Source organism: Phodopus roborovskii, unplaced genomic scaffold (assembly GCF_943737965.1).
Source record: "Phodopus roborovskii unplaced genomic scaffold, PHOROB, whole genome shotgun sequence".
Lineage (NCBI taxonomy): Eukaryota > Metazoa > Chordata > Mammalia > Rodentia > Cricetidae > Phodopus > Phodopus roborovskii.
The window spans coordinates 917,563-944,594 of NW_026126645.1; the positions used below are offsets into that span (position 1 = coordinate 917,563).

The window sequence follows — 27,032 nt, forward strand, 5'->3', positions numbered from 1 at the left end:
CCAAGCCAATGCATGATCAATATGGTTAGAATTGAAGCAGCCCAAGGATAGGACCTGCACCCTTGAGCGGTAATCCTTGGGCAGAGCTCTCTCCAGACCAGACCTGGCTGAGGGCTGGGGGAGGGGCTTAGCTCTGGTGCACAGGGGAGGGCAGAGTGAGCTGGAACTGCTATGGCTGGAGGACAGGACCAAGAGGGATGGAGAATCAGGATGGCTTCTTGGAGATGGTGGCTCAGAAAAAAAAGAAAGCAGCTGTAAACTTGGGCGCTCATTTGGGGAAGCAGGCTTGAGCATTGGAGTGAAGGACTAGCTCTGATGTCCAAAAAATTGGGGCTTGAAATACTTTGTTCACTGGGATGATAATGGAACCTGTGACTTTAGTATTCTGTCACCAGGTGGCGCTACAATGTGGCTACTCAGATTGAATTTGATTAAAAAGAAATTTTTTCACTTAAGTTTTTAATAAGACAAAGTCCTTAAGACTTTTGAGCTAGGGAGATGGCCCAGGGGATAAGGTGCTTGCTGTACACGATTGAAGAACCAGAGTTCCATCCCCAGAACCTGGCTGGACAGGGTAGCATGCCTCTATAATCTCAGAACCCAGACAGAGTAGCACGTGTCTATAATCCCAGAGCTTCTGCAGGGAGAGGGGAAGCAGAGAGGAGACTCCAGAAGCGTATGGTGTATCTTGGTGTACACAGGAGATTGTCCTCTGACCTCCACAGGCACACTGTGCCATGGGCACACCCACACTCACATACATAAACATGGATGTACACACAAAGACACACACATATGGGTTTTAAAATTTGTGTTTTGTCTTCATATATCATCTCCTGAAACAGCTGCCATGTGGGTGCTGGGAATTGAACCCAGAACCTCTGGAAGAACAGTCAGTGCTCTCCGGAAAGAAGATGGGGCCCCACATCATCGTTTCCACTTGACTCAACCTAATGCATCTGAACTACAAACATCACCCTAAAACCGGTTTGAGACTGTTTTGCTCGAGACAACTCATGACGCTAGCTGTAATGGTGCACCTTTTTATTACACCCTGGCCAGAGTTTCAAATAGAACTGCAATCAAAAATTTTCTGCCACACAGTGACTAGCTACATATGTCACAGCCAGTTCTGTTGAGAAATTTGGTTGCTAAAAATTTTCTTCCTACAGGATCCATTGGAGCAATCATCATCCCATTTCAGCAGGAAGTAACCTTAAGATAATGACTCCCCCTTTCCCTACCCTTGGAATTTTGGGATAATAGTCATCGTCTTTGGGTTGGTTTTAGTTATTTAGGATCGGGTGATGCTTACACTCGGGTTTATCTTTTAGACAGGAATAGGGAATGGTTGGGAAAGGTATGGTTTAGATGGGATATAGGAAGATTAGCCTATTTTCTTGAGAATTTGAGTAAGAATGAGATAGTATTTTACAGCTTACATTGTTATGTATTCTTATGTGGTAAGCTATGTAAAATTAAGTTTATATTTTGTTATATTGTGTTAAATCTTTCCACTTACAATGTTTTATGCACATTATTTTTTTACCATATTCTATGTATGTATACTTTTCTTGTATTCAAGACATTTTGTATATTGATACAATTTGGGATATTTATCTTGCTGCCCTTTATAGTTCTACCTCTTGTCTTGACACTTATACTCTACCTCTATTTTAGGGATTTACATGTATGTATATGTAAATAGTTATATTGTTTAAGTATTTGTTCCTGCTTTACTCAGGGAAGTTTTAATCAGTCTTTTTAGCTAAGTTCCTGAGTATTACAGATTATCTTCACTCACATTTCCTGTACCTATGAGATTAGTCAAATATAGATGCTTAATCTTCAATCACTTCATAGACATACAGAACATGGCATTTAAATGTTTTAATATTAGTACTCCATTGACATGAGACACTGTTGCTCCTGACAGCACCGTGCACTTTCCCGAAAATATGTTGGACACTGTTGTTGCTCATGCTGGAGTTCAATCTCGCCTCAGCTAATGGCCTGTTGGGTAAAGAATTGCCCCCACCTTGACCACTGATTTGGACATGCAGTCCTATGTGCTTGCAGGAGACAAATATAGAAGACTGCTTGACCTTGCCAAGTCAGGGTAAGACAGCCATTCTACATCCCTGCTGTTGTTGTGGTCTGTCAAGTTCTCTTGGCCTTAGCCAAATCTGGGTGTACCAACGTTGCTGTGAGACCTAGGGTGACTGTTCAGGTGGCTTGCTGTTTCTGTCCTTGCTGCACCTTTTGGAAGTTGTCCATCCGCATTTCCTGTCTACTCTAGTATTGTTAATTTCCTTCTCAGGTCTTAATGAGGTTAAAGATTAAACTATCACAACTATTATTCTCTCTTCCTAGTTAGATATATTAGGTACTAGACTTACGTTTTCCAGCTTAGGACAACTCTATTGTAAACTCCATTATGCCCTCACCCTAGGACTAGATATGTAGGTCATTTTGTTCTCGATTTTCCTTTTCTTAGAGCACACTTGTTATTCACTGTTTTGTATATAGTTTTGTATTAAGCCTAAATCTTTTCTTTAGACTAAAAGGGGAATTGGATTGAGATAGTCCTTCTGTGGCACTCACCACGCCCATTGGGGGGTGGAGCCATGGGCGGAAGTGACCTGTGGAAGAAGGTCAGAGAGAGAGCCAAAAAAAAGCTCTCTTGCTGGCGGGACTCGGACAGGAGAGCATCGGGTTGAATTTCCTGGTGTTCATCTGTCTAGGTTGTAAGTTATTTCTCCCTGAATAAACATCTATTTGGCCTATTTGTTTATCCTGATCCTTATTGAACCTCAATATTATGTATGTTGGGCACCATGTGCATGCCTGGTGCCCACAGAGGCCAAAAGAGGGCAGCAGATCCAAGGGCAGGAGTTACAGGTAGCTCAAGCTGCTGTCCTATAGTCACTGGGAATCCCCACAATAGTAGCCAGTGCTTTTAACTCTTAAGCCTCAGATCTAAATAATTCTTTAATTTGATTTTTTTTTAAACTTGGGATTTTTTTTTGGTGGGGGATAGGGTTTCTCTGTGTCCTGGCTGTACTGGAACTCACTCTGTAGACCAGGCTGGCTTCAAATTCAAAGATCTGCCTGCCTCTACCTCCCAAGTGCTGGGATTAAAGGCATGCACCGATACCACCCAACTAAAATTTGGGATATTTTAAGGGATATTTTTCATTCCGTTTTGTTTTTGTTTTCCTCTTTTTTAAGACATGGTATCTCTGTGTATCTCTGGTTGTCCTGGAACTTGATCTGAAGACTAGGCTGGGCTCAAACTCAGAGATCTGCCTGACTCCTGAGTGCTGGGATTAAAGGCATGAGCCATCACCGACTAGCAGACCCATTATTTTTCAAAAGATTTATTTTATAGAGGTGGGGTGCTGGAGAAATGGCTCAGTAGTTAAAAGCACTCGCTGCTCTTCAGAGGACCTAGGTTCAATTCCCAGCACTCACAAGGCAGCTCACAGCTAACTGTGACTCCAGTTTCAGGGGATCTGACACCCTCTTTTGGACTCCATGACCACGAGGCACACATGGGGTACACAGACATTCTTGCAGAAAACACCATACACGTAGAATAAAAACATTAAAAAGTTTGTTTGCTTTTTTTGGTTTGTTTTTTGCTTTTGTAAAGAGTAATAAATGCCAGGTAGTGATGGCAGTATCACACACCTTTAATCCCAGCAGCCGGGTGGTAGAGGCAGAGCTCTTAACTGCTGAGCCATCTCTCAGTCTATAACTGTATGTAACTAAACCTCAGGCTCTCCAATGGTCTGTCTTCGTCTTTCTGACTGACTGGTCAATGGCTGCTAACTCCATCTTCCCCGGAAGGGACACAGGCAGCTTCTGTCCCTCAGTTGCCCCAGCTCTGGAGTCCCCCCACCCCCCGGCCTGTGTGCCCCATACCCCAGCATCAGCACAGTGACTTGGCTGTGACTGGCGCTTACTGACTTGCCGTAAGGATTGAACCCAGGTCTCACATGTGCTAGGCAAGTACTCTACCACTGAGCTACATCCCCAGCCTTCTTTCCGCTCCTGAACTCTATCTCAGAGTCTGGCCACAGAGAGAGCAGGGGACACCAAGCAGGTGCTTTCTCTGTATGTCATTTTCACTGAAGAAACAGCTTCAAAACCTTAATGGCTGACTCACGTTTTTGCCATCAGACCTGAGGGCTGGCTCTTTCTTCCCCCAGTTGTAACTTTGAACTGAGACTACTGTTCTTACCGAGGGAAGCAAGAAGCTGAGTCCCTGCTGTGTACAACACTTCTGCTCTGAGCCCTGAATGGATTACACCCAACAGGTCGCAGCACAGAGGCGTGGAGTCATTGCCCTGCCTGTGGGGATAGAGAGGGTCCATGGGGGCAGCCACACCCATCCACTTTGGTCTTGAGGAGGGTTGATGCCCAACAGCCCAGAGCACACAGACTCATGGCTGGTGTGGCTCCTATCCAGCAGACCACTCTGCTGGCTGGCTGCCATCTCTGTCTCTGGCAGGGTCCCTGGCTTCCTGACAGCACAGGGCTCATCCTGGTTCTGGCTCCTTTGGGCTTGTCCTGGGCCCAGTTTCTACAGCTTACTTGAGATAAAGTCAGTTCTGGTGGTATGTGCCTGTGGTCCCAGCTACTTAGGAGGCTGAGGCAAGAGGCTCACTTGAGCCCAGGAGTTTGAGACCAGCCAGGGCAAGATAATAAGACTCCATCAACAAAACCAAACAAGCCAGGTGCAGATGATAGGAACTCCTCTGATTTTTTTCACCGCCCCAGCTCTCCCAATTTTTAAATGTCTGAAATTCTATGCAACACAAACAACATGTTGAATATTGACAAGCCACAGAAACCTATGCCAGGATGTCTCTGAGGTATAATATGTTGGCCTACTCCCAGCTGCTTGGCCATGGGTGTTCCCAGGTATTTGAGAATGGCCATATCTGAATGTGATGTAAGGACTATGCTTGGATTAGGCTATCTGAAACCAAAAACTCTGGTCTCCAACTCTAGGGACAGTGCACTGTGGAGTGATGGGTGCACTGCAGGGGGGATGGGGCACACTGGGGTGGTGAGGGGCAGCTCTTACCTTTTCTGAGCATTCAGTCAAGTGTGACCCCACTAAACCCCACCCCTAGGCAGATACCTCCATAGAACCAGCAAGTAAGGGGTAAGTACCAGTGGGGCGCTCTTCAAGCTGCTCAAGCTCCTGAATCTTCTTCCTTCCCCTCCTCCTAGTGTGTGTGTGAGAGCAGGTGCATGGGCAGCTTGGAGTTCAGAGGGTAACATTCCAGAGTCTGTTCTCTGCCACTGTCATGGAATTTGAGGCTCAAACTCAGGTCTTGGGGCTCACATAGCAAGTACTTCCAACCCCCAAATCATCTCACTACCCCTATTCTTTCTCTCCCAAGTTGTCTTTTAAATTACATTTAAAAGGTTCTAAAATTTATTTCTTATAAAAAGCAATCAGGTTTATGGTTGAAAATATGGGGACACATATGAGCACAGAGAAGAAACACATCTCACCTTCCATTTAACTGTAGGAATTCTGAACAAAGGTTCTCCATCCAGTGGGAGGGAGGCCAGGGGACCCGGTTGCTCCTATCCAGACCCTGGCATCCCCAGGAGGAGCTGGTGCTTGTCAGAGATTCTGAGAGCCATGGATAGAAGGAAGTCTTAGGAGAAGAGCCTCTTGCCCAGTGGTGCTGGTGGTTGGGGAGGAGCCAGGATCCCAGGCTGGCGGCCTGTGCCCTCTGGTGGCAGCTGGTGGGCATGGCCTCAGGCAGTGGTTCAGGTCAGTGGCTCTCAAAGTAGGGCAGAGGACCAAAGACTCAGCCTCACTGAGAGCTTGTTTGGGATGCATTTTGAGGTTCATCCCCTGAACATTGTGTGTCGGGATGGAACTTGGGAGTGTTTATTGGACTGTTTTAAGCCATTCGTATGAACCCTAAATTTGAGAACCACCTATCTGAGTCAGCATGGGTCCAATACAGGGTTCTGAGAGTAAAGCCCCATCTGACTGATACCCACCATGGGAGCCATTGGGGGTGGGGGTGGAGTGGAAGAGCGAAGATGCAGAAGTGCAGGTTTGGAGACCAACAATGGTGGCCAGTAAGAGCTTGCAGCTAAACGGGATAACTTGAATTGCCCAAGGTGTGGAGAGGGCACTGACCCCTGCAGGCTGTCCTCTGACTTCTATACATTTGCTGAGTCATGTCTCCTTCTGCCCCATCACAGGAAATAAATGTAAAAAGAAACTAAAAGAAAGTGCAAGTTCCAGGTCAAACTCACAAGGTCCCGCCACCCTCACCTCTACGTCCCTGTCGACCCCAATCCCACTGTGTGCAGACTGCACTGCTGGCAAACAGGGCAGAGCAGCTCCCAGAAGTGGCTTGGCTTCGAGGACAGGGTCTGGCTAAGCCTGGCATTCCTAGGAAACCAGCGGAAGAAATAGAGGGCAACTCCAGGATCCAGAGAGCCTTACCCAAGGGGACCTGAGCTTGAATCTCAAGCAAGGACAGGGTATATAAGGGCAAATGCTGGGAGAGGCAAAAAGCAGCCAGAAAGGAGGGAGGGAAGAAAAGTGTGGCGCCCTTGGCCAAATGAAGACCTCTGGACAGTGGTCTCCAGACTCCTTCCTGGAGGAAGAAACAGGAAAAGCCCATCAGGAAAGAGTGGCTGGCTCCCATTCCCCAGAGAATGGCTTATTCTCAGAGCACCCAGCTGTTGAGGAAATCTTTGCGCCTGACCAGAACAAGCAGGCACTTGTGGAGAGAACCTGACAAGAAACACAGGACTTCAGCAAAACCAGAGCCAGGCAGATGGGAGACGTCATGGTAAATAGGCTCCTTCTGCTCTCTGCCTGTCCTGAGGCAGTCTGTTTAGACTTGTCTAAAATCTCACAGTTTGGCACTGATACAAGACGCTCGGATGGGGCAACACACTTCAGATCACATTATCTGACCTGGGCCAGTCTGTGGCGCTGACTGCACACCTGCTGTGTAGCCACCACTGCAGCAAAGGGGAATCTCCACTCTCAAAGCCTGGGCTCCTAGATGGGGGGTAGGGAGATAGTAGTAGCAGGTACTGAGGTAGAGGTGGGAAGTGTTCTACCTCGGTCTACACAGCCAGTTCCAGGCCAGTCAGAGCTACATGATGAGACTTCTCAAAAGAAGTAGGGCTTAGAGGGGCTGGAGAGATGGCAGCTCACAACTGTCCCTAATTCCTGTTCCAGGGGATCCAATACCCCCATAAAGACACTCATGCAGGAAAAACACCAATGTACATGAAATAAAATAGTTAAAAAAAAATAGGCCTTAGAGGTCTTGACCTTCACCCCTCATCAGCTAAGTTCTTCATCCAAAATTTCAAAAGCCATGCTGGGTGGTGGTGGTGCACACCTTTAATCCCAGCACTTGGGAGGCAGAAGCAGTATGTGAGTTTGAGGGCAGGAAAAAAAAATCAGAAGCCTGGTGTTTGCTTTTCTGGACTAGAAATGAGATTTTACATCTTCAGGTTGGAGAGATATCACTCAGGAAGCAGGAGCAGAATCAGTGCAGACCTTATTAAAAGCAGGATAGGATGAGGTTGAAGGGCCAAGCTAACAAGCTGAGTACCTTTGAATCCAAGTCACACCAGTTTAGCTATCTTGGCAGAGGGTCAGATCTTGCAGGGAAGCCCTGGATAGTTCTGAGTGCTCTGCATTTTGTCACAGACCTCTAGCATCTCCTGTATGGAGGCAGGGCAGCAAGGGACAAGACTTAACAGACAGCATCCAGAAACTCAGGGCAGGGCCAGCAGCAAAGTTGGGGGCTGATGCTCACCATTTGGTGGGTATGTCCAGGTCACAGGGCTCTAGATGGACCACAGCAGAGCAGGGCTTCTGGATGGGGGTGGTGTTCTTGGGTAAGTGCTCGAGGGTGGGGGCTGGTTCCATGATTAAAGTAACTGCAATACAAATGTGGGAAGAATTGGATTCCTCAAAATCCACATTAAGTACCATGTGGGTATGGTGACTACCTTTGGTTTCAGCCTCTGAAGGTGGGACCAGGGGATCCTCAGAGCAAGCTGGCAAGCAAGACCAGCCACATTGATGAATTGTGTACTCTTCCTCAGTAAGATGGGAGAGGGACTGAGGATGATCCTGGGCTCTCACATGTATGTGGTGGCGCACCCCTTTAAACCCAGTACTCAGGAGGCAGAGGCAGGTAGATCTCTTGGGTTCAAGGCCACCCTGGTCTACAGAGGGAGTTCCAGGACATCCAGGGTTACACAGGGAGACCCTGTCTCTAAACAAAACAGAAGAGACTAGTGAGGCAGTAAGGGGCAACCACCACAGTCCCACACAGCCAGACGCTTGAGGTCTAAGACCCTTACCGTGAGTGACCCTAGTTCACCCTGGGAGGAGTTTACCACTGAGGCAGTCTGAGCTCTGTCTCAGTTCATTCTATGAGGTCTGAACTGATCGTTTCTTTTTATAATGTATCTGGCCTCAAACTCATCACACTCTGCAACGCTTCTCAGCACTGTGTCACAGGAAGCTGTCCTGGGTGGCACGAGACAAGGGGGATGACAGGGTGAAGGACTGGCCCCTTCCCTCAGGGTTGAGCTACAGCCGTTCTTTCTCACTTTTAGGATCTCTTAGAAGGGCTACCAAGGGGGGGGGAAGGACATGCAACAGCCACTTCCTTATGCACAGTTGGGGACATTAACCAAGAGGATTCTTGGCCAGTCACAACACATGCAGTCCATCCTTCCTGTAAATACTGGACCATCTAGAATGGCAAACATTGCTTTATGATTCCTTGCTGTGAAGACTGCCAGTGACAGCACCATGGGCACACTCCTTCAGGGTATGTGAAGGCAGTGCCAAGCCCAGGAGTTTCCTGGGGAACTCTGCTCGTGGTATTAAGTGTGGTGTGTCTGCAAGCCTTAACGACCAACATTCAGATGCCTATCCGGCAACAAGAACAGAGGATGAGATGCTAAGAGCAAAACTTTCTAGAAACAATCCAAGATAAATTGTAATAATGGCCAAGAAGGAGAGCATGGGACAAGAGAGGGAACTACCTCTCAGATGAAAACACACACGCCTCTAAAACCAAGAGCCAGGGGGTGGGGTGGGTGGAATCACTCACTTTGGGAGGTCAGTTAAGGATCCATAGCGGAGGGTAAACCCAACAGGGTATTGGTCACTAAGTAGCCAAAGAATATTCTAGAAAATGGAAGAGGGTAAGGTAGTGTAAAGGGAATTGGCTCTCAGGATTCTCCTTCTGGAGCAGTCACTTCCTGGCCCATTCCAGTTTGGGTCTTGGGGGAAGGGGCTGCACCAGAAGCAAAGTCAGTGTTGGCTATAATGGATGCGGGAGAAGGGGAGAAGCGGGAGGAAGGGGGATGGTGGTGAATGTGTTGAAGTTTAGAAATGAAACCAGCTGAGCTTCTGGTGTGCACCTCTCAAATTCTCGCCTGCTCCCTGCCCAGTGCCATGTGTGGCGCCACAATCTGACCTGAGCTGAGGTGAAAACAAGCTGTGTATCACTTCAGCCCCACAACCATCTACCTTCCTGCATCCTCCTGAAATGTTAAAAAGGCAGAAAACTAGTTTATCAGTAAGAAAATGTTTATTCTTTTGAACCCCACAGGGGAAAAAAAAGAATGCAGCCAAGACCAAGTATTTAACGAAAACAGTGTCCCAAAGGCAGCAAAATGGGGGAAACCTCAACACAAAGCTGGTGACAATTTTCCATGTTTTTGCACAAAGATGGAAAAATAATAATAAAAAAAAAACTGTGACAATTCTGAGTAACACTTTCATGGTGACAGTTACACAAGATGATTCAAAATGCAAATGGCAGCAACATGCACACCTGGCTAAAGCTAGAAATTTGTTTTACTCCAAAATAAGATCTGTGATTGAAAGGGTGGTTCAATTCTCTTCAATACTTCTAATTTCACTGACTGGTTGTCCTACCTAATTTGTTTAAAATAAGATACTCATGCCAATCAACAGGAAATTTTAGAACTATGTCCTTCCAGAACACAGAGCACGGAAGCAAAGCCAATTAATTTGGTTTCTTAATTTCCCCAAACTTCCAAATGCAACTCTGCTTCACCTGTCCTCTCCCCTGCCCTCCCCCTCCCTGATCCTTAACACACTTTCAAAGGTCTGCACAGATACTTTTTACCAACGTATAATACACAGTTGAACCAGTATCTTTGTGCAGAGTTTAGGTCTTAAAAAACAAACAAAACAATTAACAAATCCTCCTTGGCACAAGAGCTCCGGAATAGTCAGCACCCATAAACCATCACACATGAGATGATGAGAGTGAAGAGAGCAGCGGGTGACATGTGAGGACCGCTCCTGGACCACCGCTCGCATTAGCTACCTCGTTTGGCCTCTTTCACTCCCACCAGGATGACTCCCTAAGGTTACTGACTGGCAGCAAGCACGGAACCCTCTGTGGTTCCCATGGAAAAAAGCCTGTGGTGGCGTGGTGACCAGCAGCCCAGCCACCGACCAGCTGTACAACAGGATCCACAGTGAACTGACAAACACAAGACAGATGACAGAAAAGGGGCAGGTGGGTAGCTGAAAATTATCAAGTTTCCTCTTGAAATGTCTTTTCTCAAGGTGATGCAAAGACTGCTCTCAGACATGTCCCAGAACTACACATCAGTGGGAATGTCAATACTCCAAACACACGGTCACACGCTTGCAAGCTAGCCTCACCCCTTAAGTCTCTCTCATGAAGCTCCCTTCATCTGTCTGGTTCTTGGAGGGGCAATCAATCTTTTTTTTTTCTATAATGGCAATAATCATCTTTAATTCAGCTATGGAATCAGAGCTGTGTTGGGTTATTTAGCCCTCTTCTGCTAGAAATAAGCTTTTGTTGTCATCCATGTGAATACAATGTGCAATTTTCTTGCTTATTTAAGAACAAAACAGAGTTGAAAAGCAAAATCTCTGCTTTTTTTTTTTTGTTGTTGTTGTTGTTGTTATTTTTGTCTTCAAGAGGAAACTATGTAAAAATACATAGAAAGGCAAAATTGGCTACTTGAAATCCAAGAATGGTTTTAATGTGTTGGCCAAGAAAAATAAACTGCAAAGTCCTGTGAGGTCTTCTAAAAACTTACAAGAACAACTGGTGGGCAGTTCTAATCAGACTTGGATGTTATTTCCCCCCTTTTAAAAATGACAACATGTACAGTCCCACAAAACACAATATCAACGTTTTTATCTTGACCGCCAGAGACGCTGCTTTTCGAAGCCTTCTGGTTCCAAATGGTTGGGCAAACACACAGCTGGCCTTCATTTCTTCAGGGGCTGATAGACAGAGGCATTAGGATCGAGTCCAGAGGGGCTTGTCTCCACAAACTTGGAAGAGTAATGGGGGGACACGGGGCTCAAGGGACTGGTGGCGGCACTGTATGTTATGCTGGGCATGACGGCCATGACTTCGGCTATCTTCTGTTTTAGGTCTTTGATTTCCTGGTCTTTTTGAAGGATTTGTCCTGCAAGATCAAACACCTAGCGTGAGTGAGGAGAGAGGACTCATACACACACACACCCAGGTCAGCCCCATATTAACTGTTTGGTAAAGGCAGTCTTAGGCACCATGGTTCATTTTCCTTTTCTAACTACTAGCCCTTAGTTTGTGGGGGGGGGGTACAAGAAAGCAGCAGCCTGAGGGGTGATGGTTTTATAGCTCCACCTTCTAAGATGGGGTTCCTTTCTAGAAGGCTGGGATCTGAGTGTTAGACCAAGGAACATAGCACCAGGACCTTCGATAGGCCATGACAGGATCCCTGACAAAAGCAGATAACATTCTGGGACAGGTGCCCCACTTACAGGCAAGATGCCCCCTGACCTCTGCCCAGCATTCAGCTGGCTGCTTCAGCACATCAGCTGGCTTAGGCCTTTGTGCATCCCCTGAGGTTTCCTGATCATCAATTTCAATCAATACCTGAGTCCCAGATTTTCAACACACCCCCAACTTCCCCTTATGTTCTGTAGTCTCTACAGTTATGACAGCAGCTAAAACCCAGCATGGCACAGGGCTGCTTCTCGCTTACAACCAGAAGAGAGGAGTATTAGCACCATCCATTTTATGATAAAAGAATAGGGGACAGGGAGCCATACCACTTGGTCAAGTACTGCCACTATACTGCTAGTGACAGGGCTGGGAGCTGACTCCATTTGGTGGGGTTGTAGCACCTACATGTCCCCATGGTACTAGATGACCCATCATCTCTGCTGGATCATGGGCTCTGTGAGGCAGAGACTGTGCCTTTTAATTTCCCATTGCTAAATCCCTGCACCCAGCCTAGTAGAGAGCCAAGGCTTCACAAATTATTCATCTTGTTCAGTCCATCTGTTATTATGATACAGACAGAGCAGGACTGAGGCCAGGACCACCCTTGTTCCAAATCCATGCAATCTCCATCATGCTAGGTGCCTCCCTGATCTGAAAGAGGTTGTGTGTGAGCATCCCTCACTATGTGAGGACAACAGTGTGTCTGAGATGTGAGAAGGCTGGGTAGCATGTTCCAGAGGATGGAGTGAGATAAAGAGTCACTTTGTAACCAGGATGAATAACAGCATAGGAAGGAACAGGTTTGGATTTGAATTAAGCAGGAGCCAAGAGCAGGAGAAAAGATCTGTACCCTCACTTCCTTCAGGGCCCCTAAGTTTCAAGTAAGCATCAAAGAGCCACATTCTCTTGAACACAATGAGCTTCAGATAAATAGGGTACTCAGTGGCACTTGATACATGAGCTACTGTTTTTCCAAAGCAGACTTCAGTCTGACTTCTTTAATTAGCAAGAGGAAAACACCCCAACAGCTCCAGCATGGACCCTTCTCTCTTTGTGGGCTGAGTGGAGTACAGCCATGCCAGGAAGCCCAATGCTCTGGCCCCAGAGAGCAGGTGCTGCTTCCATGCCAGGGGATCTTCTCCAAGTGCACAGATCCCAGGACTAACTAACCAGTTAAGCAGGTGTCCGTTCCTCAGGACTAAGTCAGACAGGAAGAGGGCCAGAGGGAGGTGAGATGCTCAGCTAAGGCAGGATTCCTGGAAACCTTTCAAATACCTGTGCCTGAGCCCACAGACAAGGTTGTCTAATGTCCACCCTTTGCCCCTGCTTAGTCACATGGGTCACCCTAAGCTTCTCAGGTGGGTTTACCAACTTCTTAGCTTCTCTATTTTCTAACCATCTCCAGGCAAGGCCAAAGTTCCCAGTGACTTTTGAATGCACTTCACCTGGGAGCACCCACCAATCAGAGTCCCAAACCAAACACCCCCCACTTCCGCCTTGCTTCCAGCACGCGGACCCTCTCGCTCACTCGCTCGCTCGCTCGCTCACTCAGGCACCTCTGCTCTCCTTCACACTGTCCTCCCCTTGTTCTGTGTGTCCTTCAACAGGACACAGCACCCGTTTCTCAAGTGGCTCTGCAGTCCACTTAAGCTCCCACTCTTCTTCCACAGCCTCTAGGCTTGGGGCCAGCAGAATCCTGGCTGGACAGCCCCAGAGCTTTCTTTCCCCAGTTTACACCACTCCCTCCAGGACTGTGCTCCTCCCACCACTCTCTGCTCTCGTGTAAAGCCTACTAGCTCCTGCCTGAACGATGCCCGCTCTACTCTCCTACCTCCTCCATCCTGTCTACCTGGCTTGCCCTAATGCAGTAATTCTCAACACACAGGGCCCACAGGACATCAAAGCCCCAAAGCATCACGGTCTTCTGCAGCAAGTATAAACTGGGCCTTTGGTGAACTGCATAGAGTGTAAGATCTCAACAAAACCAACAGCAACAGAGAAGAGGATGCAAATATTTCCCATTACATCACACAGTAAATATATATATATATATATATATATATATATATATATAGTATATATATATGATAAATGTAAGACAATGACTTTTCTTGTTTTTTTTTTTGATGATAGCTATTTTTATAAAATGTCATTAACATTAATATGTAAGATGTTTACATAATTTTAGATGGATTACTAGATGTTTTAAGTTACAGTAGGAAGAAACAGCAAGATAAAGTACATGAAATAAGTTTATCCAAGGTGCTTAGTAATCTTAATCTGGGCCTTGCTATCCCAGTAGACTCTTGGCCTTCTGGGATGGTGGCTTCTAGAATTTGGCTGATGGGGGATGTCCTACTGTATATATGTTTCTCTTACTGGTTGATGAACAAAACACTGTTTGACCAATAGAGGCAGGAAGATAGGAGATGAGGAGAATTCTGGGGAAGGCAGGTAAGCAAGACTTCAAGGAAACATCATGTAGAGACCGGGAGGATAAGAAGCACCAGGCATTCTCTGGTAAGACAAGGCCATATAGAAATACACAGATTAGTAGCTATGGGTTAATAATTAAGACAGAGATAGTCAATAAGAAGCCCTAGCCATCAGACAACAGTTTTATAACCAATACAGCATCCATGTACTTATTTGGGGCTGAGAAGGGTGGTAGGACCTGGCGGGACAAGAAACTCCAGCAACACTTGGCTACTTGGTAAGTCCTACTCAAGTACCCTTTCCATGTACTGGGTCAACCAGCAGAAAGGTTTTCTCAGTATTCTAGTCACTTAGGTGACTATCCGTTTTGTGAACAATAATCCAATTTTCTTTTCATTGGGTCTTGCCACCTACCCTCTGTCAGAACCCTCCTGTACCCCTCCATGTCACTTAAATTTCTAAGCTCTTTCTACTGGACACTCCTACACAACCTGGCTGCTGCTATCCCTGGCCCCACCTGGGCCAGCAGACCGGTGAGCCTCTTCCATGGCCATTGGGATTTCCCTTCACTGTTCCTGGTCTCATTCTGCTCAAACACTACATGCTCAAGGGCTCCTCTCTGACTGCCATGTGACAAGAAGTGTCTTTCTTCCCCCTCTTCTCCTCACTTTGTTCACTGCCCTTGCCCCTACCTTACAAATACTGTAATGGCTTGCCTACTGTTTGTTCTTGCTGGGGTGGACCTTCTGCAAGGAGGTTTCTTAACCCTCACTCTCACCATGCTCCCAACCCCTCATCATTCATTCCTTGCTTAAACATGAGCTTCATGGCCTGCTTTAGGCCCTGCCTGTCTCTGTCTCTGAGGCTGCCCACACACAGGGTGGTAGAGCTCTAGACTCCAATGCTGTGCACCCCTTGAGGAGACATTCATAATCTTCTCTCTAAGTCCAACACTTGATATGCTCTCATCTCAACATGCACCAGCAGCATGAATTTCCATGACTCGTAATCTTAATGCTGGGCACATGCACTGAGGTGCCCTCTGGTTCAGAGCTCTGAGGGGAGGTTCACTCTATGCAGCCCTGTGACCTCCACATCCTGCCACGCCACTGGGGCCTGCTGCTTTCTTACCCTGGGCAATCTCGAGCTGCCGCTTTGCATCACCCAGTGCAGAGAACAAGTCCAACTTGATTCTTGTCTCTGCGCTGAGGCTGTTCTCCAGGTGTTGTGTCTTGTCTTGCATGGCAGAGAGTGCTGACATTAATACCTCGGTGTCCTTCTCATTTTCTTTGTACTTCCGAAGCTCCTATCAACAGAATTGAACCAGCAATGTTATGAAGTAGTTCTGGCATTGATGTATATAAATTACGCTTGAATTTACGCCAGTCCTACTGACCTGGCCATTAGAACAACTAACTGTGTTTACACGTAATTCTTAGAGCATGTGCCATGCAATGCCCATACAATATTCAGATTCTCAAAGGTATGCAGCAGGCTGTATGGAGCACATAGCTGTAAAACAGTGACCTTTGCTTCCAAATCAAGTACTCTCTTTCAAGACTGACTCAGAGCAGAGACTTCGCTCTTCCTAACCAACAGTGCCATATGCTGGTACATTTCTTAAAATGTACTAAAAATTGCAGAAATGTTTGTTATTTTGAAAGGCAAACTGTAGGAAAGCCCATTTACAATAGTTAGTAATACAGACAGTAAGTATTGGACTCGATTCTTTTCATTTTGAAACATGGTTTCACAATGTAAACTAGGTTGGCTTACAGCTCACACTATATAGCCTTAGCTGGCCTTGGATTCACAGAGATCTGCCTGCCTCTGCCTTCAAAGTGCTAGGGTGAGGGACAGTGCTAGGTCCAGGCATGTGCTACAACACCTGGCTGAAAAACAAAACAAAACACCCTTTTGATGGCTCAGTGATGTTTCTGTATGTATACATACTGTACCTTAAGCAAATGTCTGTCCCATTATTAAAACTGTTCACTTCTTTTTTACTTTGGCATCTCAATACCACTACATTGAAGACAGTGTCAGTCACTGATGAGGTCTTGTCACATAAAATCCTATGCTGGACATGTGGCCCACACCTAAAAGCTCAGCATGTGGTAGGCAGAAGCAGGACTGACAGGAGTTTGAGGCCAATCTGGGCCATATAACAAGACCCTGTGTCAAAGCAAAACAGAAATTCTTTGCTAATTTCACAGGAGAGAAATGATGTCTAATTTTTATATTCATGTCACTATTGGCTAATAAGAGTATAAAATGTTAATTTTTATATTCATGCCATTACTGGCTAATTAACACGAGTATATTTTAAAATATTTCATTTTAGTTTTTAAAAATATTTAATTTCATTTGAATGTATGTGTATCTGAGAGAATGTATATGTACCATGTGCTTACAGAGTATGTGGAGATCAGGAAGGGTCAGATCAGCTGAACTAGAGTTACAATTATAAGACACCATGTGGGTGATGAAAACAGAACCTTGGTTCCAAAAGAGCAGCAAGAGCCCTTGATCACCGAGCCATCTCTCCAGCCCTATTTTGATTGTGTGTGGTGGTGAGCATTTGGGGGTCAGAGGACATGGAAGTTGGTTCTCTCTTTCACCATGTGGGTAACTGAGGTATTAGGTTTGGCAATGAGCATGATGAGCCATGCCACTGATCCTGAAGATCCACTCTTAGCACTTGTATTTCTTCTGTAAATTATCTGTTTGCATCCTTCCTTGCTCTGTATATGTTTGTAATGTTCATCAGCTATTTGCACTCTAAAAGTGTTAATTATTTTTATTATTCATTGATATCTGTATTTTTTTGTTTTGTTTGTTTGAGACAGGGTCTCTCTGTGCAGCTCTGGCTGTCTTGGAATTCACAGAGATCCCCTTGCTTCTGCCTCCCGAGTGCTGGGATTAAAGGGGGTATGCCATCACACTCAGTGTCGCTAATTTTTTAAAATATCTTTATTGTATGAATGTTTGTTTGCCACATATAAGCCTGGTCCCTGTGGATGTCAGAAGAGGGCATCAAGTCTTCTGGAACAGGAGGCATCTGTGTGCCACTGTGAAGGTGATGGAAATTGAACTCCGGTCCTCTGCCAGAGCAGAGTGCTCTTGACCACCCAGTGACCCATCTCTCCGGCCATCTCCCCGAGTATCTCTACCTTATTCAACTCTTTTTGGCTGTTGTTTGTGAGTTTGTCTACTGGTTTTGTGCATCTCAAGATGAAATAAATGAAATTTTATTTCCCCCTATCTTTTATTTTTCTACATTCAATTCTTCAACTGGAATTTCCTGTGTTAATTTTCTGTGTTAATAAAGCTCTAATTTTATGTTCCCCCCCCCCCCACTTGTCCAGCTACTGGAAATCCTTTTACTGGCTCACCTTCCCCTTTCTTGCCAATTTCTGAAGTACTACATACTTTAAGCTCTGTCTCAAGTCATGTGTTGTACTCCACTGACTTGCCAGAGTTTTCCTATCAGTCTTACACAACTGAAGTTACTATGCTCTTTTAAAAAAAATTACATTAATTTAAAATGTCACCTTGAAAAGCTGTCACCAAGTTCTTGGTTAAGGTCCACAGCCCACAAAGCTAGTCACCTATGTCCACAGCCCTGGCATCTTTTTTCTGAATTTTCAGCATTGCCACCTGCCTGGTCAGAGCCACCAGGTGGCAGTGGATAGGAGGTCAGGAGAGATCTAAGGAGAGATGCAGGCCCCATAGGAATTAACCTTGTCTATAGCCTTAAAAAGTTAAAGGACTGGCTGCTAAGACAGATTCTGGGGTGATATGTGAAACAGGCTGTCAAAACTTGCAGCTGGCGTTAGGACCTGGCTGTATGAAACAGGACAAAGTTGGAGCTGTAAGTCCCCTTCTGTGAGGATGATGAGAAAAGCACATACACTGTCAGGCTAAGGTGACTGACTGGGTGACGGAAGGCCCCCCCCTCCGCCCCGCCTCTTCCTCACCTGAACCTTCAGTTCCAGTTCCCTGATCTGCTCCTCTTTCACCTTCATGTCCATTGTGAGCTTCTTGCCCTCAGCTTCTAGCTCTCTGATCCGACTCCGTAAGGTTTCAGTGCACTCTCCCCTTTTGAAAAAGACAGAGGAAATAAGGTTTATAGTTTCCCCTATTATTGGAGATTGGTTTGAAGACCACTGTGGATACAGAATCTACATATGTTCAAATCCCTCATATAAAATAGCAGTTTTTTTATTTAATTTATTATTTTACATGTCAATCCCAGTCACCCCCTCCCTTTTACCCTCTCTGCCCTCTCACATGCACCCTAACCACCCTTAAAATATCAGTTTTTACAAAGATTTTCTATAAAGTCATCTCTAAATTACTAATAGCCAGCACAATATAAAAACTATATGAAGTGTAATTGTGCTACCATTTAAATGACAAGAAACCATCTGTGCATACTCAGCAGTTGCAATTTAGTTTTTCAAATGTTTTCTTTTCTTTTAGCTCTGAAACAGAATTTTAATAAGTAGCACATTCAGGCCTCGATCTTGCAATCCCCTGCCTCAGCTTCTTAGTACAGTCAGACCTCATGGCACCCAGCTTTCAAATACTTTCTGTGTTGACTCCACTTATAGAGCTGATGGAAAGGCTGAGTACACTTACTGCAGAACTCACACACTCTCACACACTCTTCTTAAGAGTCTAGGGTCTGCCTAATTATTACTGTGATTTTTTCCCCCTCAAGACAGGGTTTCTCTTTTCTGCTTTGGAGCCTATCCTGGAACTAGCTCTGTACACCAGGCAGGCCTCCAACTCACAGAGATCCACCTGCCTCTGCCTCCCAAGTACTTGGATTAAAGGCGTGCACCACCAACACTGGGCTTCAAGACAGGGTTTTTCTGTGTAGCCCTGGAACTCACTCTATAGACCAGGTTGCAGAGAGATCCTCCTGCTTCTGCCTCCTGATAGTGGGATTAAAGGCATGTGCCACTCTCCCTGATTTTAACTTTTAGCTCAATATACTTCTTTCCTCTATTCTTTGAAAATTTCAACAATGATCTAAAATAATTATTTTTTATTTTTTTGAGACAAGGTCTCTCTATGTAATACTGGCTGACCTGAAACTCACTAGGTAGATCAGACTGACCTCAAATTTAGAGAAATCTGCCTGCCTCTGCCTCCAGAGTACTGGGATTAAAGGCTCAGTCACCATTTTTAAATTTGTATTGTGTCTATGTGTGCTATGGAGGCCAGAGGTCAACCTCAAGCGCTATCCTCAACAGCCACCCACCTTGTTTTCTGAGAGAGGGGCTCTGCAAAGCCGATCAGTGTGTTCCAGAGATCTGCTAGTCCAAGAGTCCCCAGTGCTGGGATTGCAAGCATGCACTACCTCACCTGCCTTTTTAAAAGAGTGCTGGACACCACAACATCCAGCTTTTTTTTTTTTTTTTTTTTTTTAACATGGTGACTGAACTCAAGTCCTCAATCTCACACTTCAAGCACTGTGTCAACTGAGCTGCTATCTCTTCATCCCGCTAAAATCATAAGGGGTTGGAAAGATGGCTCAACAGTTAAGAGCACTTAGTGTTTTTGCAGAGGACCCACACTTGGTTCCTAGCACCCACATGACAGATCACAACCCTCCATCACTCCGGTCCTAGAAAATCCAATGCCTTCTGACCTCCATGAGTACTGCAACACATGGTGCTCAGACACACATGCAGAGAAAACACTCATCTACATAAAATTAATTAATCTCAAAAGCATCCACATCTGTGTTGGAAACATGGATAGTCTTGTGAAGAACAGACTGCAGATGGCTCTCAAAGCACTTAGGGACCACACAAACAATGAGAGGAAGTTTGTCAGAATCACAGGCTATGGTGATCCCTTCACCTGCTCTCAGTGAAGCCACTGAGAGATGAAAGGTCGGAAGACTGTGTAAGCTGGCCCAGGCAGAGCTGAAACAAGCTAATAAACAACTCACAAAGCAATCCATCCATACAAACTCTGACTGTCCATCCCATACAAGCATTAAGTCCCCAGCCTTGATTAAACACCCAGGACATGAACATACCTAGATGCAGCAGCAAAAGCAACAGCCCGTGCAGCAGTGGCTTCTTCTAACTTCTTCCTTTTTTTCTCCTCCATTAACTGTTTTTCTACAAAGCTTCGGGCTTCCTGCTCAGCTTTTAGTTTTTTCTCCAGCTGGCTGATATTCTGCTTGTCTTTTTGCTTCATTTGCACAGCATTATGTAGCCTATGTGGAAATGATTGTCACACAGAATCTTGTTACTAGAGAGATTTACCACAATCCCTGAGATACATGGCCTCTATGCATCCTCTGTTAGGCAGGTGTACACCGGAGGTTTGCACAACAAAGTGTCAACTTCCAGTGTGCCAGAGAAAACATATGGTCACTATCACTTAATGTCTCCTAACACGCATAAGCTACCTGCTTTATGTAACCGAGTCAGCCCTGTCCTCCACTCTGTTAGGTGATCTACAGCAGGTGAAGAAGATAGCTCAGAAAGCATCTACTAGAAGAGGAGGTGACTGCAGAGCTAATTCTAGTACCCCAGAACACTGAAAAAAGTCAGACCAAAGACCTCCTGATTGGACCAGTCCTGTGGAACCTTAAAAATTGCTGGAGGGAAAGGTCTATCTTTTTCTTTTCAGTTGTTTTCTTAGGCAAGGTCTTACTCTGTACCCTAGAGGCTGGCCCTGAACTTGTGGCAATACTCCTGGCTCAGCCTCTTAAGTTGTGGGATTACAGGTATGTACTACCACACTGGCCCTTCTGAATTACACCCAAACAGCAGCCTTTCCTTCTCAGATGCAAGGCCTTTCTCATGCCATAAGGTCTCCCCAGCCTCATAGAGCAAGGTGAAGAGAGAAAGTTACTGGACTGACCTGCAGAGGCCAATGCTAAGAACTGCAGAAGTTGCTCAGAATGATAGAGGGGTTCCTTACATATACTCTAGTATTACAGTTAATTCCTAGAACTGTATTCTTCCTGGCAAAGCCATGTGAGAGGCATCACTGCTAGAGACTGAAGAGATAACTTGACATAGCGTTAGCAACTAACTCCAAAATGGATTAAAGGAAAGTTTACAGGAATTCACACAGAAGATCTTGGCTGCTGTGAGACTCTTCAAATAAAACCAAAGCTCAATATCATTTTTCGAGTTCTGACATTCAAAGGTCTAATCCTCAGAAAAGGGTCATGATTTTCAAATAGCAGCAGAACTCCTTATCAAGGTTACTTACCACAAAAGCTTAGGAACTAATTTAAACCATGTTACTACAGGAAAGACACTATTAATAAACTCTTGTTGGATTGAAGTTAAGTGTAGATTTGATGAGAACACTCAGCATCTAACAGTCAGTGAGCAGGGAAGATTGAACAATGCATGTCTCCTGGCTGGCCCGAGTCTGTGTCCTCCTCTAGTAACAGGAGGCAATGCCTAGGGCCCACGTGGTGCACATACTTACTTATTCTGCAGCAGCTCATTCTCCTGCCGGAGCTGGCCCATTTCTGAGCGGATCCCTCGTTCTGTGCTCGAGAGAGAGCTGATCTGACTGCGTAGCTCTTGTTCCACTTGCCGGCTGGCTTGCAGGTCTGCTTTTAGCTTTTTAATGTCTTGTTCCAGCCTAGGAAAGGGAAAAGGGTAGATTTTTCATCTGGGAGAGGGCCCGAGGGCTTGTTGAGGGTCCGCACTGGACTAACATGGCATGACTTCCTTCACAGGAGGGCTAAATTTTGATTCCCCCCACTTCCCACCCAATGACTGCGACACTACAAATACCTGAACTGTGTATAAAGTAAGAGAGAAAAAATGAAAGTTAAACACTAAAGTTCTCTCCCCACTGCTGAATTCCTTAGCAATTAAAGTCTCCCAAAACAATGAACTCAGGACCTAGCCACTGACTTTGCTTTTATATACGATCCTAGATTGGACTGCAGTAACTGTTGAGCACTACCACATAACAGGTTCTCCATTCATTTCCGGAAACTGCTAGCCTCTTTGCTAAGTAACATTCACATTTTTGGTGATTATAGCAGAGTTCATTAAGGCTCAACAACAGAAGGGACTAGAAAGGAAATTGTGAGCTAAAACCTAACTTACTCGCCATTCCTTACTTCTTGTTCCATCTAGCCAATAATAACGCCATTTTAAGTGATGTGCTCTAAGGGTCTACACATAAGCAAGCAGTGAAAGGAATAGAACAGTAAAAGGAACAAAGGGCAATATCAAGTTCCTTCTGCACAGGAAGGTTTTATAATTTCAATAGGAGCCAAAAAAAAAAAAAAAACAGATGATTAAAAGAATCAGACAATAACACAAGACAGCTACAATTAAATACATACTATGAGCAAGAACAGCAACAGCCATTCCTCACTTCTCTCTATAGGTTATGAGAACGTGAACTAATTGAGTCAGCAGAACTAAGGGCCACCTGCAATGGTTATTCCTATTTCTTCCAGATGAAGAAATATAGGCAAGAAAAACCTTGTAGCCCAAGACCCCAGGCAGTAACCCAGGTCCATTCTCTTCCCCATCAGTTTACCCACAGCACGGAAGTGCTATCTGTGCCCTCAGAGTCTGAGAAAGGACTGAGGCCCTGACAGCTGATGGGATTTAGAGAAGCAGGGAAGAAGTATTCTAAATGGAGTGGGCACACTCAAAACCGCAGATGTATGAACAGCCATGAGTATTTGGAGACAAGTAGTCAGTTTGGTGCCTGAAAGGACTAGAAACTAGAAACAGCAGGAAAGGGTTGGATGGGACCCTGACAACAGAGCTGAGTGACGGTCAGGCCTAGGATGTACACCACAAGGGAAGCTCTGAGAAGAAACATTTTTCTACCATGATGCAAATGTCCAGGAGGACTAACATCAGTTTGCTTTAGTTTTTGTGTGCAGAAATCCCAACCCTAAATTTTAAAGACAACCTGGGGTCCTGCTCATGCTAAGACACACTCAACCATGAATTACCACTCTGACCCCTGATAAAACCCCCTTTGAGCCTCTAATCCAGCATACTAACAGAATCAAGACTTCTGAAGGGCAATGGTGATCTTTCTTTGGAATTTTCAGCTCCACAGACTACAAACACATACATGTTTTATTAAGTACAAAGTCCTCAGGGCCTACTACAGAAATCAATACTCACTCAGTAATGTTCCTTGGCCTTTCAGAGAAAAACCAAAAAACAGCTTTTCCCCCCTACCTACCATTAGACAACCTAGAAACAAGCCTCAAACCCACAGTCACATTGTTGGTGCTGTCACCAGGGTTCCCTTTTCAGGTGCGAGCTCACGACCTAGAAACCTTGAGTTCCAGTAACACTGCCTCTCGGCCAGGTCTTACTCCCTAGGGAAGGGTCACAGGTCCACACCACACCACACTGTCCCTGTCACCAGGGTTATTCCAGTTCAGTGTACTCTCAGATGAGCATTTAGACTGTAGCCATGCTGTCCCTCCTTCACCTCAAGTAACCCAAGGGCTATGTTCCAAACAGGTTGGTGCGTCAGGTTCATCCCATTAAGAAGTCTGGCTGAAGTCATGTTAGGTAATTCTCTCTTGTGATGGAGCCTCACAGAGGAAGAAATGCACTTTTAGTGAAAAGGCAAGTTCCTCACTGTCATCAGGATTTTAAAGAAGCTCTACTGCCAAGAGATCTGGTTTCATAGCATAGCCTGCTGCTAGAAGCAAAGGAAAATTCCCTTCAGATACTACATTTCAATAATTTTGTGGTCTCCTTCATTTAAAAAATCTTTTTTTGTTGTTGTTATTTTGTGTTTGGTTTTTCCTGAGACAGTATTTCTCTGTATAACCCCCTTGGCTGTCCTGGAACTTGCTTTGTAGACTAGGCAGGCCTCGAACTCACAGATAAATCACAGTACTTGGCCTCTGCCACCCAAGCGCTGAGATTGAAGACATGTGCCACCACTACCTGGCTCATTTTAAAAATCTTTATAGTGTATTTTCCTATCATAGACTAAGAATAACAATATTCACTCTGAGTAAGTTTTCTAAAGAGTTTTGTGAAAAGGTGCAAACATAATACTTGTAAAACATAAAGCCCAGGCTTTAAAAAACGTTTGTTTCCACTTATTTAATTAATATGTACATTTATATGTGTGCACATGTGTGGAAGTCAAAGGACAAGTTCTGAGAGGTTTTCTATTCTTCCACAGAGTTGTGCTCCACTCCTCAAGTCATCAGGCTTGGCAGCAATCTTTCCCCCTGAGCCATCTCACTGGTCTTCCTCCCACAGTGCTTTTTTAGAAGTGAAATTCTATGAGAATGTTGTCAAAGCAAGCCAGCAGCACTACACAACAAAAACAAAGTTAGGAGAATTCATTTCCTTTGTTTATAACAAAACAAAACAAACAAACAAACAAAAAAAAAACACTTGAGAAGTATACAGTAGAGGTATGTACACTCTTAAGTGTGTCTGTTATACTGTAGTAGCAAGCTGCTTGCTTGTATTGTTGGGGTTGAACTCTACTAGACTTTCCCACTAAGCCACATTTCTAGCCCTAGAAATGGTTTATTTATTTTTGAGGCAGAGACTTACAACATAGCTCTGGATAGCCTGAAACTTAACATATGTAGACCACGCTGACCTCAGAGATCCACCTGCCTCTGCCTCTGATGCTCTGTGATTAGAAATGGCTTATTCTGAAAATACAAAACAACTTACTCTCTTATAAGAAACAGGACTAGCAGGGCAGTGATGGTGCAGGACTTTAATCCCAGCACTTCGGAGGTAGAGGCAGGAAGTGAGTTCCAGGAAAACCAGGACTATACAGAGAAGCTGTCTTAACCAAACCAAACCAAACCAAACCAAACCAAACCAAACCAAACCAAACCAAACCAAACCAAACCAAACCAAACCAATCAAATCAATCAAACAAAAAAAGCCCCAGGACTAAAATGCTTCAGGCTTTTCAGAACTACTGTCATTAGCTTCATCAACTCTGAATTACTGCTTTCCAAACTGCCATAGTAAACTGTCAGAGAAACACCGGTCTTCAGGGTCACAGCCTACTGACATAAGTTAGTGTGCTAATTGCATTTCTTAGGAACCTCAAACACCCATAACCCATAAATATTTCAAATGCAGATAAAACAAACTTCTATTAGCTAAAGGCCAGGCTGAGCTATACAGCAAGATCTTAGCTTAAAACACAAGTCAAAACTTATCATAAGTAATTTTTCATGGACCCTCTACTGAAAACTTTAACTTTGAAGGTTTGCTACATAGCTTAAATCTTTATTGAAATTGAAATAGTTGGTTAAAAAATGATTTAGTCTCTTACTGGATTTAACTTTTTACTGTGAGAATGTAATCCACTCAGCATCAAAAAATCTAACAAAAAAATTCACAGACTAATTCACATTCCTCTTGTTTGAGCTAAGTCATACATCTTACATTTAGTATGCTTCTTTCCTACAAGTCTTTTTCCTACTTTTCATACATGTAATTACTTTATCATAAAGGGGGTTCACACATACAGACTGCATACCAAATGCACTTTCACCTACTCATAATCATTTTCCTTAAACTATTACACAGTGCTCCACTGTATGGGGTTAGCAGTGGGCAAAGGTACTTTCCAGAACACATAAAAGGAGAGAACGAACTTCCAGAAGATGTCCTCTGACCATATCACATCATATGCACATTTCCTCATATATATGCATGATAAATGAGAAAAAATTCCACTGAATAATATACTTACACAGCCTCTCCTCCTCCTTTTTAGATAGGGTCTCACTATAGAATCCTTGCTGGACTGGATGCCCTTGAAATCACAGAGATCTGCCTGCTTTCTGACTCCCGAGTGCTGAGATTAATGACATGAACCATCATGCCTGGCTACTCTATATTTTCTAAGATATGCTCAACTGCTGTATTTGCTTAACAGAAGGATGGATGCTAAGGATTTTAAGAAAACTGTGCAAGTTAGCAAACTGAACTAAATCAAGTGCTAGGGATATTTATCAAGCAGACATGACTACTTGTCCTCATGGTGCACTTAACTCCCTCTGTGTTGAAGGTCATACTTCCCAAGGTAAAATGTACATGTATTATTTATTGTATGAAGTAAGAACCTCTAATTAAATAGTGTTAAGAAGTTGATGCAATGTCTCCAAATATATTCATAGGACTCTATTCAACTGCCAATAGCTACCTAAATTAGAAGCAAGTGACTAGAGAGAAGACAGGATACAGGTAACAGTTTATAACCCTCAAAAAGAATCCCAGTAAGCAAGGATGAAAGGATGGAGGACAGTAATCCCCTACCAGCTTGGACTTGCTTATCTAGGAACTAAGTCTGTTCTACACTACCAGGAGTTTTTCTGAAGGGATGAAAGGAATTCTTCCTGGAAGTGCTATAATCTCATCAAACCTGACTAGGAAGCAAATGTACTTCCTGCTTGTCTCGCTCCTGTGGGCCTGCCCTGTGGAACTGCTGCTCTGGACAGATGAGTCCTATGTATTTTTGTCTAGATTCTAACCAGTACTCACTAGGTCATGACAACCCAGGCTTATTTGGCAAGACTCAGCAGCTATGGAAGCTCTACATTAGCACTCACTTGACTCATCAGAACAGGGACTACAGAAGCACTCCACAGGTCCCCAGGTCAGGATGCAGGTGCCTAGGAAGCGAATTTGCCAAGCTGAGGGTTGGTTGTTCTTACCTATTCTAATCTTTATCTGTTCCCCTAATCTCATCTGTTCCCTAATTCTACCAAGAAGGCAAGCTCTTATGTAG

The 27,032-nt window shown here is 44.7% G+C and overlaps 1 protein-coding gene across 1 annotated transcript in view; it reads right to left on the reverse strand.

Moving 5' to 3' along the window:
• Positions 1-9,607: 9,607 nt before the first annotated feature.
• Maco1 (macoilin 1) overlaps positions 9,608-27,032 on the reverse strand; it is a 65,620-nt gene continuing 48,195 nt past the window's right edge. The window contains exons 7-11 of the mRNA XM_051173759.1: positions 21,735-21,893; positions 20,317-20,499; positions 18,239-18,359; positions 15,390-15,564; positions 9,608-11,520 (exon numbers count right to left, since the gene is read on the reverse strand). Coding sequence (XP_051029716.1) covers positions 11,318-11,520; positions 15,390-15,564; positions 18,239-18,359; positions 20,317-20,499; positions 21,735-21,893 — 841 coding nt within the window. The 3' untranslated portion in view covers positions 9,608-11,317. The remainder of the gene's footprint in view (positions 11,521-15,389; positions 15,565-18,238; positions 18,360-20,316; positions 20,500-21,734; positions 21,894-27,032) is intronic.